The sequence below is a fragment of the Urocitellus parryii genome, chromosome 6 (genome assembly GCF_045843805.1).
Source record: "Urocitellus parryii isolate mUroPar1 chromosome 6, mUroPar1.hap1, whole genome shotgun sequence".
Classification (NCBI taxonomy): domain Eukaryota; kingdom Metazoa; phylum Chordata; class Mammalia; order Rodentia; family Sciuridae; genus Urocitellus; species Urocitellus parryii.
The window spans coordinates 26,214,004-26,227,541 of NC_135536.1; the positions used below are offsets into that span (position 1 = coordinate 26,214,004).

The following is a 13,538-nucleotide window of genomic DNA, read 5'->3' on the forward strand; positions in this document are numbered from 1 at the left end:
GTCTGCCAATGATGCCCGTTGTTCCAACTCCTCCCTGCAAGCCAACTTAGTCTTCTCCAAATATTTTTCCTTTAAGAGTAAACCAATGCAGAGCTTTTTATATAAACCTTATGGTATGGCTCAATATCAATAGTTTCCAAATAGATTTTTATTAGGTCAATACATTTTGTAAATTATGACAGAGTTGAAAACAATAGCAGTGACATCATCAAGACTCACCTACTATATTCTATTGCTAAACAGAACTCCCTTTTCCCAAATGCTAAAGTGCTTCTAGCAAAACCATTTACTATGTATGAAAATCACCTTGGTCTTAATTGCTTACTTTTATTTTTTGTATACCTGTGAGTCAGGCAAATCCAAAGGTATGGTTCTAGAATGGTTTCTGATAAAACTTCTTAATTTATTTTGAGAAAAATTAGGTTCATCATCAAACATCAATGTTTAGCATGCATGTTAATTTGAGGCACTGTTTCTCATATCAGTAGGAAAAAAAGAAATATTCCTTTTACTATTTGTTTAGATGTAGGGAACTATAAAAAAATACATCATTGCCTTTCTAAATAGTATTAGCACTTTGGAGGTTCTTAGGATTAAGAAGTGAGATCAGGAGAGAAAGAGCAGATATGTCTATAAAACTGGAAAGGAAGCAGAATACAACAGACACTAGTATGGCAGTATGTATAAAAGTGGCTGTACAACCAATGTGATCATGCAATCTGTACACGTGGGAAAAATAAGAATTCATACCCCATTTGAATCAAATGTATAATATATGATACGTCAAGATCATTGTAATGTTTTGAGCAATTAATAAAAACTGGAAAGGAACAGGAATCATTCAGGCAAGAAGTATTTAATAATATCTTTTGAGAAGTCTAGTCATAAGTAGATTCTAGCCTGAATTTCATTTTATAAAGATCTAGAAGTTTCCACATATAAGAACCTTGAAGTAAACCCCAAACCTTGTTCATAGTCAGTGGTACCTCTGTAAGTCATGTTGTTTTAGAAGAATATATACAAATCTAAAAAAACAAAAAACAAATCTTACTTTTTTTTTCTATGATGCTTATAGGAAGAGAACCTTCCCCCATCATCTTTCCTAAGGTATTTCCTTTAGAAAACACGATTGCAAATCCTTTGATTTGAAGATATATGTAAATCTTTTAAAAAGGTAAATAACCCTCTTGTCAGTTTTATACTCCAGGAGAGTTCTTTTGGAGGCCTTGGAGCCATCTTTTTTGAAATGTCTGAGTATTGAGACCTCTGTGGGAGGTTAACCTGGGGGCCTGGCTCCAAGTAGTAACTTCCTATTTGTGATCAAGATATGAGAATTTTTATTTTTCCATTAGATATGGATAATTAACATGCATGTAATAGATTATAATCTGTCTTGCTGTCTTAAAGAGTGAGTTATTTTTGACTTTGCAATATCTTTGACAGCTTGCCTATGCTTATTCAGTACTAAAATGGCTTCTTTTCTACATTCATGGAAAGGATTATCTGGGCTGGCAGATTTTATTTTTAGTTATAGTTCCTCCAGCATGTTCCTACTACCCAGGTGTATTATTAGAATGTATCAGGAATTCTTACAATTATCCAAGAAGAATTGCTATCTTTGTTTTAAGGAGGGGCTAAATTGAAACACAAATAAAGGGAAGGTGCTGGGAATCACAGAAGACCTAGGAATGGAGCCAGCAGTTCTGACTCTGATCCTTAATGAAAAAGAAGAGAAGAAAAATAAAAAAGGCCACACCTCTTCTCCTAAGTAATTATGTCTGATCTTTCAATGTGAGTGAAATACCTTTCTTCTATAGTTATGTACAATGTTAACAGCCTTATTCTCTTCAGAGGCAGTTATTTCTGGATCATAATCACATAATCTTCTTGTTTTGACAAATTCAGAGAAGGTCAAGGAGTCAGATTTTACCCCAGTATGACCTTTTTGCTCTAAAAATAGGCCAATGTTGTCCCGAGCGGGAAGCCTGATGGAGCGGCTGAATAATGGCTCTTCAATTCCCAGTAGCTCCCGTGTATGCTGAGAAATCACCTGAAATGCAAGGATAATATTTTTAATGAGACTGACTTGAAAATACAATTAAATAAAAGTTTTATGCAGTTTCCTAGCCCCTTGAATACTAATCTCTTAAGCGATTTCCGTGGGAAAATTAAAAAATGAAAAAACATTCACAAACTTATTGTCAAGCATTGAGTATATGCTTAATTAAAAGTGTTATAAAGTGTGGAAGTGTCACTTTGTTTTTTTGGTTTTTTTTTTTTTTTAAAGAGAGAGTGAGAGAGGAGAGAGAGAGAGAGAGAGAGAATTTTTAATATTTATTTTTTAGTTCTCGGTGGACACGACATCTTTGTTGGTATGTGGTGCTGAGGATCGAACCCGGGCCGCACGCATGCCAGGCAAGCACGCTACCGCTTGAGCCACATCCCCAGCCCCATGGAAGTGTCACTTTGGAATTAGGAATACAATCTAACCATCAATTCAGTGATTCTAAAAGTATGTTTGAGGTTCATCAATAGACAATGAGGATTCTCTGATGGACTATATCTAAAAATGAGTTCTTTCTTTGGTTCTGATGAACAAATAACAAGCAATAGACTTTATTTTTGCCTAAGACTTAAAGCAACTTACTAGTAATATACTTGAAATTAATAAGGATTATTAGAAATAGGTAGTCATGAACATTATTAAGAGTTTTCTAAGGAGTCTTAATTCCACATTCATGATAATGACACACACTCAATGCTTGGCATCTCTGCAGAGCACCTATTTCACATGACTTTAAGCAAATATTTGTAATGCCAGTAATGTTCAAGAAGATTCTATTATTAATATATCATCACTATATTTTCTATTGGTCATGGTTTCAAAGGCTGTTATTTTTGCTTTTATTTGCAAACTATTAATAGTTTTGCTTCAACATTATCAATTTATTGTGCACTGTTTGGTTACCTTATATGCACATTTGCCTAATTGGAACTATAATTTACTTTAAACCTAAAGACTTAATTGTCATGGTTCAAATATGAGTCATCATGCAGTTGTATAGTCTCTTTAAAATTTGCTTGTTGATTCCTGTAACAACATAGATTAATCTGAAATGCATTGTGCTAAGGGAAAAAAGCCAGATCCAAAGGCTATATATTATTTGGTTCCATTTAGGGATATTTTAAAAAAGGCACAATTATATGGACAAACAGATCAGTGTTTTTGAGGGTTTGAGATAGAAGGATAGGCCAAATACAAAGGGGATACAGAGAAGTTTTAGGGTATACGGTTTTCTGGTGGTGAATACATGGCCCTATGCATTTGTCAAACCCATAGAACTATACTTGACAAACAATGACTTTAGTGTATGCAAAATCCCTTGGGTAAACTCCAAGATGGCATATAGACTGTGGACAAATAAATCTAACTATATTACAAACTTAGACATAATTTACCTGCAAGGAGTGGGGGAGAATGGAGCAAATCTAAATAACTTTAACTTTGGAAAATAGTGCTTTGTCTAGATAATGTAAGACTAAAGACAAAACTATACACAAACACTGTACTCTATTTGGTAAATTTCTCACAGAATACATATTTATAGATAAATCAGGTTTTTCACTGTCAGAAAATAAATTACAAATAAACAAATGGGTTTGGAGGTAGGAAGGAGATAAGAAAAGGCTAAAATAAATCTTTTTATGTTGAACTGGAGTTAGATCAATATGAATACTTATTGTATTATATAATACATATATATATATATATATATATATACAGAAATAAGATAGATATTTGTGTACACAGAGGTTAGTATGTATACATATACTTCTAAGATCTTTCTACTGAAAGTACCTAGAAGCATGACACTCCGGTAGGAACAAGCACAACTAGTGCTCATATTTTAGTTTCTAAACACTCTTCTCTGATAAAAGCAACCAGGGCCAAGACATGGTTGATTGTAGGGCTGCAGCAAGGAAAATGTAGGATGTTCCTGAAGCTAATAGTAGTGCCAGAAAGTAGGGAGATACTTTTTTTTTTTTTTTAATGGGGCATGTCAAAAGGACACAGGAACTAATTTAAAAGAGCTCCCAATTAAAAAAAAAAGGAAATGGAATAATTTGAGCAACAAAATACATAACAGTATTGGCTTGTAACCCAAAGAATAAATGTCCATTAATCCAAACTAATATAAATGAAGAGATAAAAACTGAGGGGAAAGGGACAATTAAATGTGAAGAACTTCAGAATAATTCTAACTACATTGAAGAAAGGAGGAAAATAGAAAATTATCACTAAAACAACATAGTAGTAATTTAGCAGGCAAGACCCATTGATGAATGCTAAGATTAGTAGGCAAAACTCTGAAAAGCGGATGTTTGCATAGCTTCAGACTATCCTCTCCAATATATTTATCGATGTGGTAGTTTCACTGTATTTTCATAAATTTTTGATACTCCTCACTCTAAAAGATGGAGCCTAACTCTTCTCTCCTTAAATATGGGCTGGAATTAGTAACTTGCTTCTAAAGAGCAGATATAAAAGGGAAACACAGTAACTTTATAGTAAGGAAATCTGGCTGTCACCACATTAAACAAGTGATCAGGTTAAGTTTCCAGTAATAAATCATGTTGATATCATGTAGCCCTGATATGATGAGAAGGGCTTATCACTTCTTTGGTAGTCTTCCCCCAAATCCATAATTTTAGTCTAATCATGGGAAAGATCAGAGAAACTAAAATTGAAGGAAATTTACATAATATCTTATCACTGATCTTCAAGTGTCAAGTTCATGAAAAACAGATCAACAAACTATCAAATTAGAAAAGACCAAGGAAACTTGACAGCTAAGTCCAATGTAATATCCCAGACTAGATCCTAGAAATAAAATTATCCATCAGTGGAAAAACTGTGGAAATAAGAATAAAGTCTATTGTTTAATAATAAAGTACTATGTCAATGCTATATTCTTAGTTTTAATAAATACACTATAGTTGCATAAGATGTTAACATTAGGGGAAGCAAGGTTAAAGTATACAGGAACTCTCTATACTATCTTTGCAACTGTTCTGTTACATTGAAATTATTTACAAATTAAAATATTTTTTTTTTAAAAAAGGACACATGTCTGTTTAGAAATCTCAATTTCTGACAATGGTATGAATTTGTGCTGCTTAAATAATTCATAACAAGGCCAAATGCAGAAAAATTACTGAGAGACTGAAATTTATGAGGCTATACTTTAGAATACAAAATCATGCATTCAAAATGAATTAGCAACTCATCTATGTTTATCTCCAAATATTGATCAGATTTCTTGTTTACTTGATGCAGTAAGTAGTATGTATTTTGAGAAAAATTTTCTAAGAAAAATGAATTTTTTTTTTAGAAACCAAACAAACAAAAAAGCAAGGGTAATTCTCTTTTGTCTGGCATGTCCCTAGAATAAATAAAACTGACTTATTTAAGAGTTATCAGGTAAATTGTGAATATATTGGTTGCTATAATTACAATAGTGGGATTAAAAATGCTTTCTATAGAGGTTGGTAATGTTTTAGCTCAGTGGCAGAGAGCTTACTAACACTCTCAAAGCCTTGGATTTGGGTTCATGGCACAGCAAAACAAACAAAAAAATGTTTCTTCTATAAGTAAGAAAGGTGACTACAGCATACGTAAATGCATGAATGATCTCTAGGAAGTCACCCTTGTCTTAGAGTAGAATTTACTTTTTCATGTGGATTTAACTGTCAAGCAAAGTTTATGCAATATACCTCTGAATGTACTGACTTTTTAAAAAATATTTTCTTAGTTGTAGATGGACACAATATCTTTATTTTATTTATTTGTTTTTATGTGGTGTTGAGTATCGAACCCAGTGCCTTACACATACGAAGAAAGCACTCTATCACTGAGCCCCAGACCCAGCCCTGAATGTACTGCTCTTTATGTTATTCTAGTCACCTCATGGAGAGGCCAAATTTGTCTGGTGACTTTGAAAACAAGTATTATGATGAAGTTTGCTTATTCAAACTTTTGGGATCTAAGGACAAATAAGGGTGTTCATCATTTACTTTTGAAGATTTCAGAAGATTTTTAAGACCTCTCCTTTGCTTACAAGACCAGAAGAATTTTAGGATTTTTATTATTGCACATTGGGGCTGGGGATGTGGCTCAAGCGGTAGCGCGCTCGCCTGGCATGCGTGCGGCCCAGGTTCGATCCTCAGCACCACATACCAACAAAGATGTTGTGTCCGCCAAGAACTAAAAATAAATAAATATTAAAAAAAATAAAAATAAAAAAAAATATTATTGCACATTGATACTGTACTTTTGGGATTGGAATATTAAGTAATATGAATTTGACTCTTAAAAATGCTTTCTTAGATGGACATGTTGGTGCCAGCTACAAGGAGGCTGAGGAAGGAGGATTGCATATTCAAGGCTAGCCTGGGCAATTCAGTGAGACCCTGTCTCAAAATAAAACAAAAAGGGCTGGAGATAGAGCTCAGAGGTAGAATGCTTGCTCAGAGGGAAACACAGTAACTTTAGAGTAAGGAAACCTGGCTGTCATCACATTAAGCAAGTGATCAGGTTGTTGTACAAGGCCCTGGGTTTGATCCTCTGCAGTATAAGAAAAAAAAAGCTCTCTCATGATAAAGAGCTTTAAGTGTTTTAGGAGTTTGGATTACAAATTACTATTTTTGTTAATTCTGTTCCTTATTTAGGAAAATTCATTACAGGTAGAAATAAGATCTTATAATTATAGCTGTATTATCTTTGAACATAAAAATAATAAGATTTTAATCTGACAGTATTTGGTAACTATGTGAGGGCATGGTTGGAAATACCATATATAAGTAGTCCTTCTCATATTTTGTACATGAAATTTCATGGTTATAAGAGTGTTCATTTAGAGAGGCAGTATAGGAGTGATTTAAATAGGACATGGATTGGGGAGTCACATAAAATGGATTTGAATATTGTCTCTTAAACTTATCATCTGAATAAACTCTTGTAAATTGCTTTACCTCAGTTTTCTCTTCTGAAAAATGAGGATTAGGTGAAATAACATATGTATGGTGCCCAACACATAGTAACCACTTGGCAAAGGATAGCTATTAGCAGAATTCAAGGCTTGTGTTTAATAATTAAAAAAATTTTTTTCTTATATCTCAGTGCCAGTAAAAGGACTTGAATAGTAATAAGTGTAATTTTCTTATTTTTGGAACCATATATCTTATGGAATTACATAGTTCTAAATTCTGAAAGATCCTAGAAAACTGATTCCACAGCCTGAACCAGGCCTAATGAATTAAAACCTCTGGAGGGTGGAGCCTAGAAATCTACCTTTCAAAAAAAAAAAAATGGGGCTGGGATTGTAGCTCTGCAATAGAGCGCTTGCCTAGCACGTGCAAGATTCAATCCTTAGCACCACATAAAAACAAACAAACAAACAAATAAATAAAGGTATTGTGTCCAACTACAACTAAAAAGAATATTTTTTAAAAAAATCTTGGATTCTGAAGACTATCCATGTTTGGCAATCACTGAGGTACAGCATTTATGGGCATGGTTGAAGAGTGTGAATCCTGTTATGTTGGGGTGGGGCTGCTAGTGCAAAGTTTACAATTAAGATTATGTATGTGATGCTTTATATATTGTAAACACTACAAATGGAAGGTAATATTTCTTTATCTATTTATTTATTTATTTTGGTGCTGGGGATTGAATCCAGAGCCTGGTACATGCAAGGCAAGCACTCTACCAACTGAGCTATATCCCCAGCTCAGGAAGGTAATATTTTTTAAAAAAATTTTGTAGTGGTAGATAAACAGCATGCCTTTAATTTATTAGTTTATTTTTTTACACGGTGCTAAGGATCAAATCCAGTGCCTTACACGTGCTAGGCAAGCGCTCTGCCACTGATCTACATACAGCCCCAGCCCATGTAAGGTAATAGTAAGGAAAGGAGAGTGATCATGGACTAGTGGTGTTGGAGAGATGAGGCCCAGGGAGGTTAAAGTAACTTGTTTCAATGTTAGGCAGCAAAGCAGACAAAACACATGTGGTGTTACATAAATGCTAAGTGGGTATCAGAGACAAAGTGTTATGAGAGTTTGAGAAGAGGGATTATATGGGATGGCAAGGTCAGAAAAGACTTCTTGGGGAGATGAGAATGAGAAATTGGTCTTGAAGTAAGATTAGGATTCATATTAGTAAAACAGGAGAAGAGGATCTGAGCAAAGACACAGAGGGAGGCATGCACCAGACAGGAGTGTGAACTGAGAGAGCGTGGCAGGTTCAGCAAAGATTCACTAGAGGAGTGGTGGGGAGCGAATGTGGTTGGAGAAAACTTGTGGAGGGCCTTGAATCCTAAACTACGGAGTTGGGACTATGGGGTAAACAGACAGACGGGATCCAAAGAAGATTTCCAAATAATATATGAGTGGTTGGACATTGAAGGTCTAAAGACAGATCCCTTGAATCCAAAGAGCCTAAGGAGAGAGGCTCAAAGTGACAGGCTACTTCAGTGTACAAGGTATGAGGCAATAGGGCCTGAAAATCAGGGATGGAGAGAATCAGCCAGCTGAAATGCCACAGGAGAAACTGACAGTTCTTGGGATGTTTGTAGGGATCAAAGGACAGAGAGGAAGCAATCACTGTGAGCCTGGGAGGGTGGGAGGACAATGACACTATGGTCAGAAATAGGATCAAAAGAAAAGGAGGTTTGTCTGGGATTCATGGTAGCATTGGTACAGTGCTCCTCAGGGACACTTTGTATACAACTCACCTTCATGTCCTCAAAATCTGTTATCCCCATCTGAGGGAGGTTTGAGCAATTTACATGGATGAGTTTTCGGCCACTAATGAAGTTTGTGGTAAAACACTCCTGTCAGTACAAAAAGAACAACACTTAAAAATGTTCTGCAGCTAGGAGGAAGAAAAAGGAGGGAGGGAGAGAAGGATGAAGGACAGAATGGAATCATGTTAGTCTCTAGCCCTATAATGAGAAAAAAATTAAATTCATTTTGTAATCTAATAGTACAACATATTTTCTGTTTAAGCTCTTGATAAAATTTCAGGCTAATTAAATTTTTTGGGGGGTGGGGCATGCTACAACCAATGATTCTTCAGGTCTCCTTGCCTTTTTTTTTTTTTTTTCCCCCCAGTACTGGAGATGGAATCCAAGGCCTCACACATGTTAGGCAAGTGCTCCACCACAAAACTATATCACCAGTCCTTTTAATTTTATTTTGAAACAGAGTCAAGCTAAGTTGCCTTGAACTTCCAATCCTCCTGCCTCAAGCCTCCTGAGTAGCTGGTTTCAATTACATTTTTAAGTACAAGAGGTAAAGATTTCAGATCTTGTGATGTTTTGTGGCAGCCTAAAATCTTAGTTGGAATTAGTAAATTAAGAGACTTAACACTATGTTTTTGCTAAAGCTATTTTGGGTTAATTGACTAACTCACTACTCTTAAGTGCTCATGGTACTTGACATATTTGGGGCATACACAAGAATTTAACAGTAAAAGTTCAAGGTAAGGGAGTTGCCACTAAAACAACTTGACAAAGTACCAGAAAGTCTACCTTGGACAAAATCTATTTTAAAATATAGGTTTTTGTTTTTTAATGAAAAGAGGCCTATGCAAATTTCTTGGTCTTTTTTCAAAGACTGCAAAGAAATATAATCACTGGAATAAAGAGGAAAAACATACGATTTATTACTAATTATTATTATTATTACTGTTTGTATATGAGGTACACATACTAGGTACTTGGGATTGAACTCAGAGGTCCTCCCCCACTAAATTATATCATTACCCCCTTTTTAATTTTGAGATAGGGTCATGCTAAGTTGCCCAGATGGCCTCAAACTTGTGATCCTCCTGCCTAAGCCTCCCAAGTCCCTGGGATTATAGGCATGAGCTGCTGCGACTGGCTTATTCATGTTTTTAAGATGGACCCTTATTATGTTGTTGCCCAAGCTGGTCTTGAACTCTTGGACTCAAGTGATGTTTCTATGTCAGCCTCCCAAGTGTGAGGACTACAGGTGCATGCCACAGCACCTAACTTTTGAAAAAACAAACATGACCCTCCCTTCCTCTCCTAAAATACAAATATATATCAGTGGCAAGGGTGGAGCTCAGTGGTAGTGTGCTTAGCACATGAAAGGCCCTGGGTTTGATCCTCAGAAACACACACACACACACACACACACACACACACACACACACACGTACACTCCAGATTACCTTCCCCAGAGTCCAGGACTTTTCTGTACTCCTAGTGAAGAAGAGGAAAGACCTCAGGTCAGGGTAGAGGAAGTATGAGGTAGGATGAGAGCATATGATTTTTAAAAGTGTTATTTTTGTTACCTTGTATTGAGGGAAGCCTAGCTGGCTAATCCATTCTGCAACTTTCTCTGGGCTCCATTTAAGATATTCGAATTGTAATGCAGTTTCCTTTTTTTTTGGCTGGGATGTTTTATCTTTAGGTGCTGTTTCTTTCAATTCTTGGCCTGAATCTGTAATTTTCTTTTCACTAAAGGCCTTTCTTAAGCCTGTCTGAGTCTCTGGGAGGTCTAAGATATCAACAAGATGAAGCAGTTTTGGAAGTTTTGAGAGATGCTCATAATTTGTACTAGTTGATTCCATTTCACTTTGTATGAGAGGTCTAGATGCATAGTCTTTTTTAAAAGTTGTGTCAGTTTCTTCTACTGACACTTTTATGGTTTGAAACTTGGGGTATTCTAGCTGATCCTTATCCATAGAATACTTAGATTTGATTGGTGCTGGCTCTTCTTCCTTGAATAATTCTGTATGTTTCTCTCTTGGTTTGATTTCATCTGGTAACTTTAGATTTTTCTCCTCAGTTGGCTCCATTTGTGTCTTGTCTTGAACTTTAGGTTTGGTCTTCTTTGGTGGCATTTGGCCTGTTTCCTCAATTGATTTTCTTGGTTCCTTCTTTGGAAACTTTGATTTAGACTGCTCTGGTGGCTCTAGACCTTTCTCCTCAGTTGACTCCCTTGGTGTTTCCCATGATTCAGACTTCTCTGATGGAGCAAGTCCTATATTCTTGCTTGATTTTCTCCGCTTCTCTTTATGATCTGTTGGTTTGGTATTCTTTGATAGTTCTAGAACTTTTTCCCGAATTGACTGTTTTTGTGTCTCCTCTTGAACATTTGGTTTGACCTCATGTTGTAATACTAGACCAGTCTCTTCTGCTGTCTCTGGAATCTTTTCCTCAGTTGACTTTCTTTTTGTTTCCTTAGGAACTTGTGATGTAGTCTTTTCTGATGGCTTTAGATTTGTTTCATTATTTGTTTTTCTTAATTCTTCCTCAGGAAGCTCAGATTTGACCTCGTCTAGTCGCTCTGGAACTTTCTCCTCAGTTGACATTTGTTGCATCTCTTCTGGAACCTCTAGTTTAGTCTCTTCTGGAGGTTTTAGATCTGCTTCCTCAGTAGACTTTCTTGATTTCTGGTCTGGAAACTCTGGTTTAGTCTGCTCAGTTGACTTTCTTTGTGTCTCCTCTGGAATCTCTGGTTTGGTCATCTTTGTTGGCTGTAGATCTGTCTCTTCAACTGATTTCTTTGGTTTCTCATTTGAAAAATCTAGTTTGGACTGCTCTGGAGGTTCTAGATCTGTTTCCTTCTTCTGCTCTCTAAGTGATTCCTCTGGAACCTCCTGTTCAGACTCCTTTAGTAACTCTAATCCTGTCATATTGATTGTGGTCCCCGGAACCTCAGACTTGGTTTCCGCTGGTAACTGAATATCTATTTCTGAAGCTGATTCTGTGAGTACATCCTCTGTAACATCTGATTTAGCGTCTTCTTGTGGCTCTAGGTCTGGTGCCTCCAAATCCTTGTAAAGCTCGTCTCCCATCTCTCTCAATGACTCTGACTTTAACACTTGGGGAATCCCTAAATCAGTCTGGCTAGATGGCTCTACCTCGATCTCCTTAGGAATTTCTTCCTCAGACGTCCAGGTTGGTTTTGGCTGCACTTTCTTTGCAATCTCTGACTCTTCCTCTTTCTCAGTTTCTAGTGGCAGTGGCACTTGGTCATTTTCTGGGGATAGCTCGTAGCCTGCCTCTGTCTTGGTGTCTGGTTCGGCATTTTCAGACAATTTACGAAGTTCAGGCCTCTCAGGCTCTGACTTCTCATTTTCATCAGGACTAGAATCATAATCTTCTGGGACTTTCTCCATTACGCAGTTCAATGGACGCGCCTAGGCCTCCTAGCAACCTCAACTTCCGACAGCGTCTCTATGGATACTACGATTTCCGGCAGTGTCTTCCTGAATCTTCCTCACGTTTTGTTGATTCTAACCGATCCCAGATTTTAAAAATTGGCGATCAAAGGCAGCCAGTAGCTCTCCTCGCGTCCGCGTCGCCAGCCTCCGCGGGCCAGACTCCTGGGGCCGCTTCGGGGCCGGTGCGCTCTTTCCGCGGTCGCGGCGCCGCTTCTTCCGGCCCCAGGCTCCCTCGGCTCTTCTCGGCTCGCAGCCAGCGCGCTCGCGCGGCCTTCGGCTGTTTCCGGAGCCGCCGGCGGCTGGTGGCGGAGACGCTCCGGGCGCGGGCTGCAGATGTCGAACCGGCAGGCGGCTGAGGGGCCGGGCTTCTGGAGCCCCGCAGCCCGCCGAGGGTCGGCGGGCGGCGTCGGGGACAGCTCCGGAGTGGAGGGGAGCCTGGCGGCCGCCGCAGGTACGCATTGCCAGGGCGCTGGCGGGTGGGTGCCGCCCGCCCCGGGCCCCGCATTTCGGCGCGAGCCTCTGCGGCGCTCTGCCCGGGGTCCCGGGCCGCGCGGACCCACCTCCGCAGCCCCTTCGGGCGCGGGGCCCGCTTCCCCTGAGGCGCGACCTTGTCCCCGCCGCCGCAGCCACCCGGGCCCTGAGGGCGCTCGAGGTTATTTTGTTCTCCGTTTCGAAATGCCTCGGTTCCTGCCGCGCTTCCTTTCAGACCAGCCCAGGTGGCAGTGACAGGGTTGCTCTGCTGGCGCCCCTCGAGCTGCGGCCGGGGTTTGCTAGCGTCTCCGTGGGCCCACGCACCTGGGCTGCCGCCTCCCGCTTCTGTCTCCTCAGCCGACCCCAGGTCTGTGTCCTGCCCCTGTCTTTCCACGCGCTTCTCCCTCATCCGGGTTGGCAGCGTCCCTTTCGCGCTCGCCTAGGTGCACTCAGGCCCCCGGTCCATCCGTGCCCTCCGCCGCCCCCTCCTTCCCTCGGGCGGGAGCGGGACCGAACAGGTAGGCGCTGAGGTCTGCAAAGAACACAGTAGTCAAAGCAAAGGCCGCACACAGGCTGCAGTAGGAATTTTGGCGATCTCCCCCATTCCCCAAGACTCTCATGCTCTCGTTCAGGACTGTCCATTTCCACCCAAGCAAGTTGCTCCGTTTGGGTTACTTCACTGTGCAAAGATGAAAGGGACAATGTATTCCACTTTTACCTTTCAGTCTGGGGATCACCACACCAAATGCATCTAAAAGGATGGATGGTTTCTGAAATACAGAAGGGGAGAGGGGAGAGAACTGGGCGC

At 39.0% G+C, this 13,538-nt stretch overlaps 2 protein-coding genes across 2 annotated transcripts in view; one reads left to right on the plus strand and one right to left on the minus strand.

The window, feature by feature from the left end:
* Positions 1-1,624: 1,624 nt before the first annotated feature.
* On the minus strand, positions 1,625-12,298 carry Samd15 (sterile alpha motif domain containing 15). Its single transcript, XM_077800111.1, has 3 exons — positions 10,382-12,298; positions 8,796-8,894; positions 1,625-2,050 (listed from the first exon to the last, which is right to left on the minus strand). Exons 1-3 carry the CDS (start codon positions 12,212-12,214, stop codon positions 1,787-1,789), a joined length of 2,196 nt encoding a protein of 731 aa, XP_077656237.1. The 5' UTR covers positions 12,215-12,298; the 3' UTR covers positions 1,625-1,786.
* Positions 12,299-12,561: 263 nt separating this feature from the next.
* Positions 12,562-13,538, plus strand: part of Tmed8 (transmembrane p24 trafficking protein family member 8) — a 41,413-nt gene continuing 40,436 nt past the window's right edge. Inside the window, exon 1 of the mRNA XM_026402018.2 lies at positions 12,562-12,710. Coding sequence (XP_026257803.2) covers positions 12,593-12,710 — 118 coding nt within the window. The 5' untranslated portion in view covers positions 12,562-12,592. The remainder of the gene's footprint in view (positions 12,711-13,538) is intronic.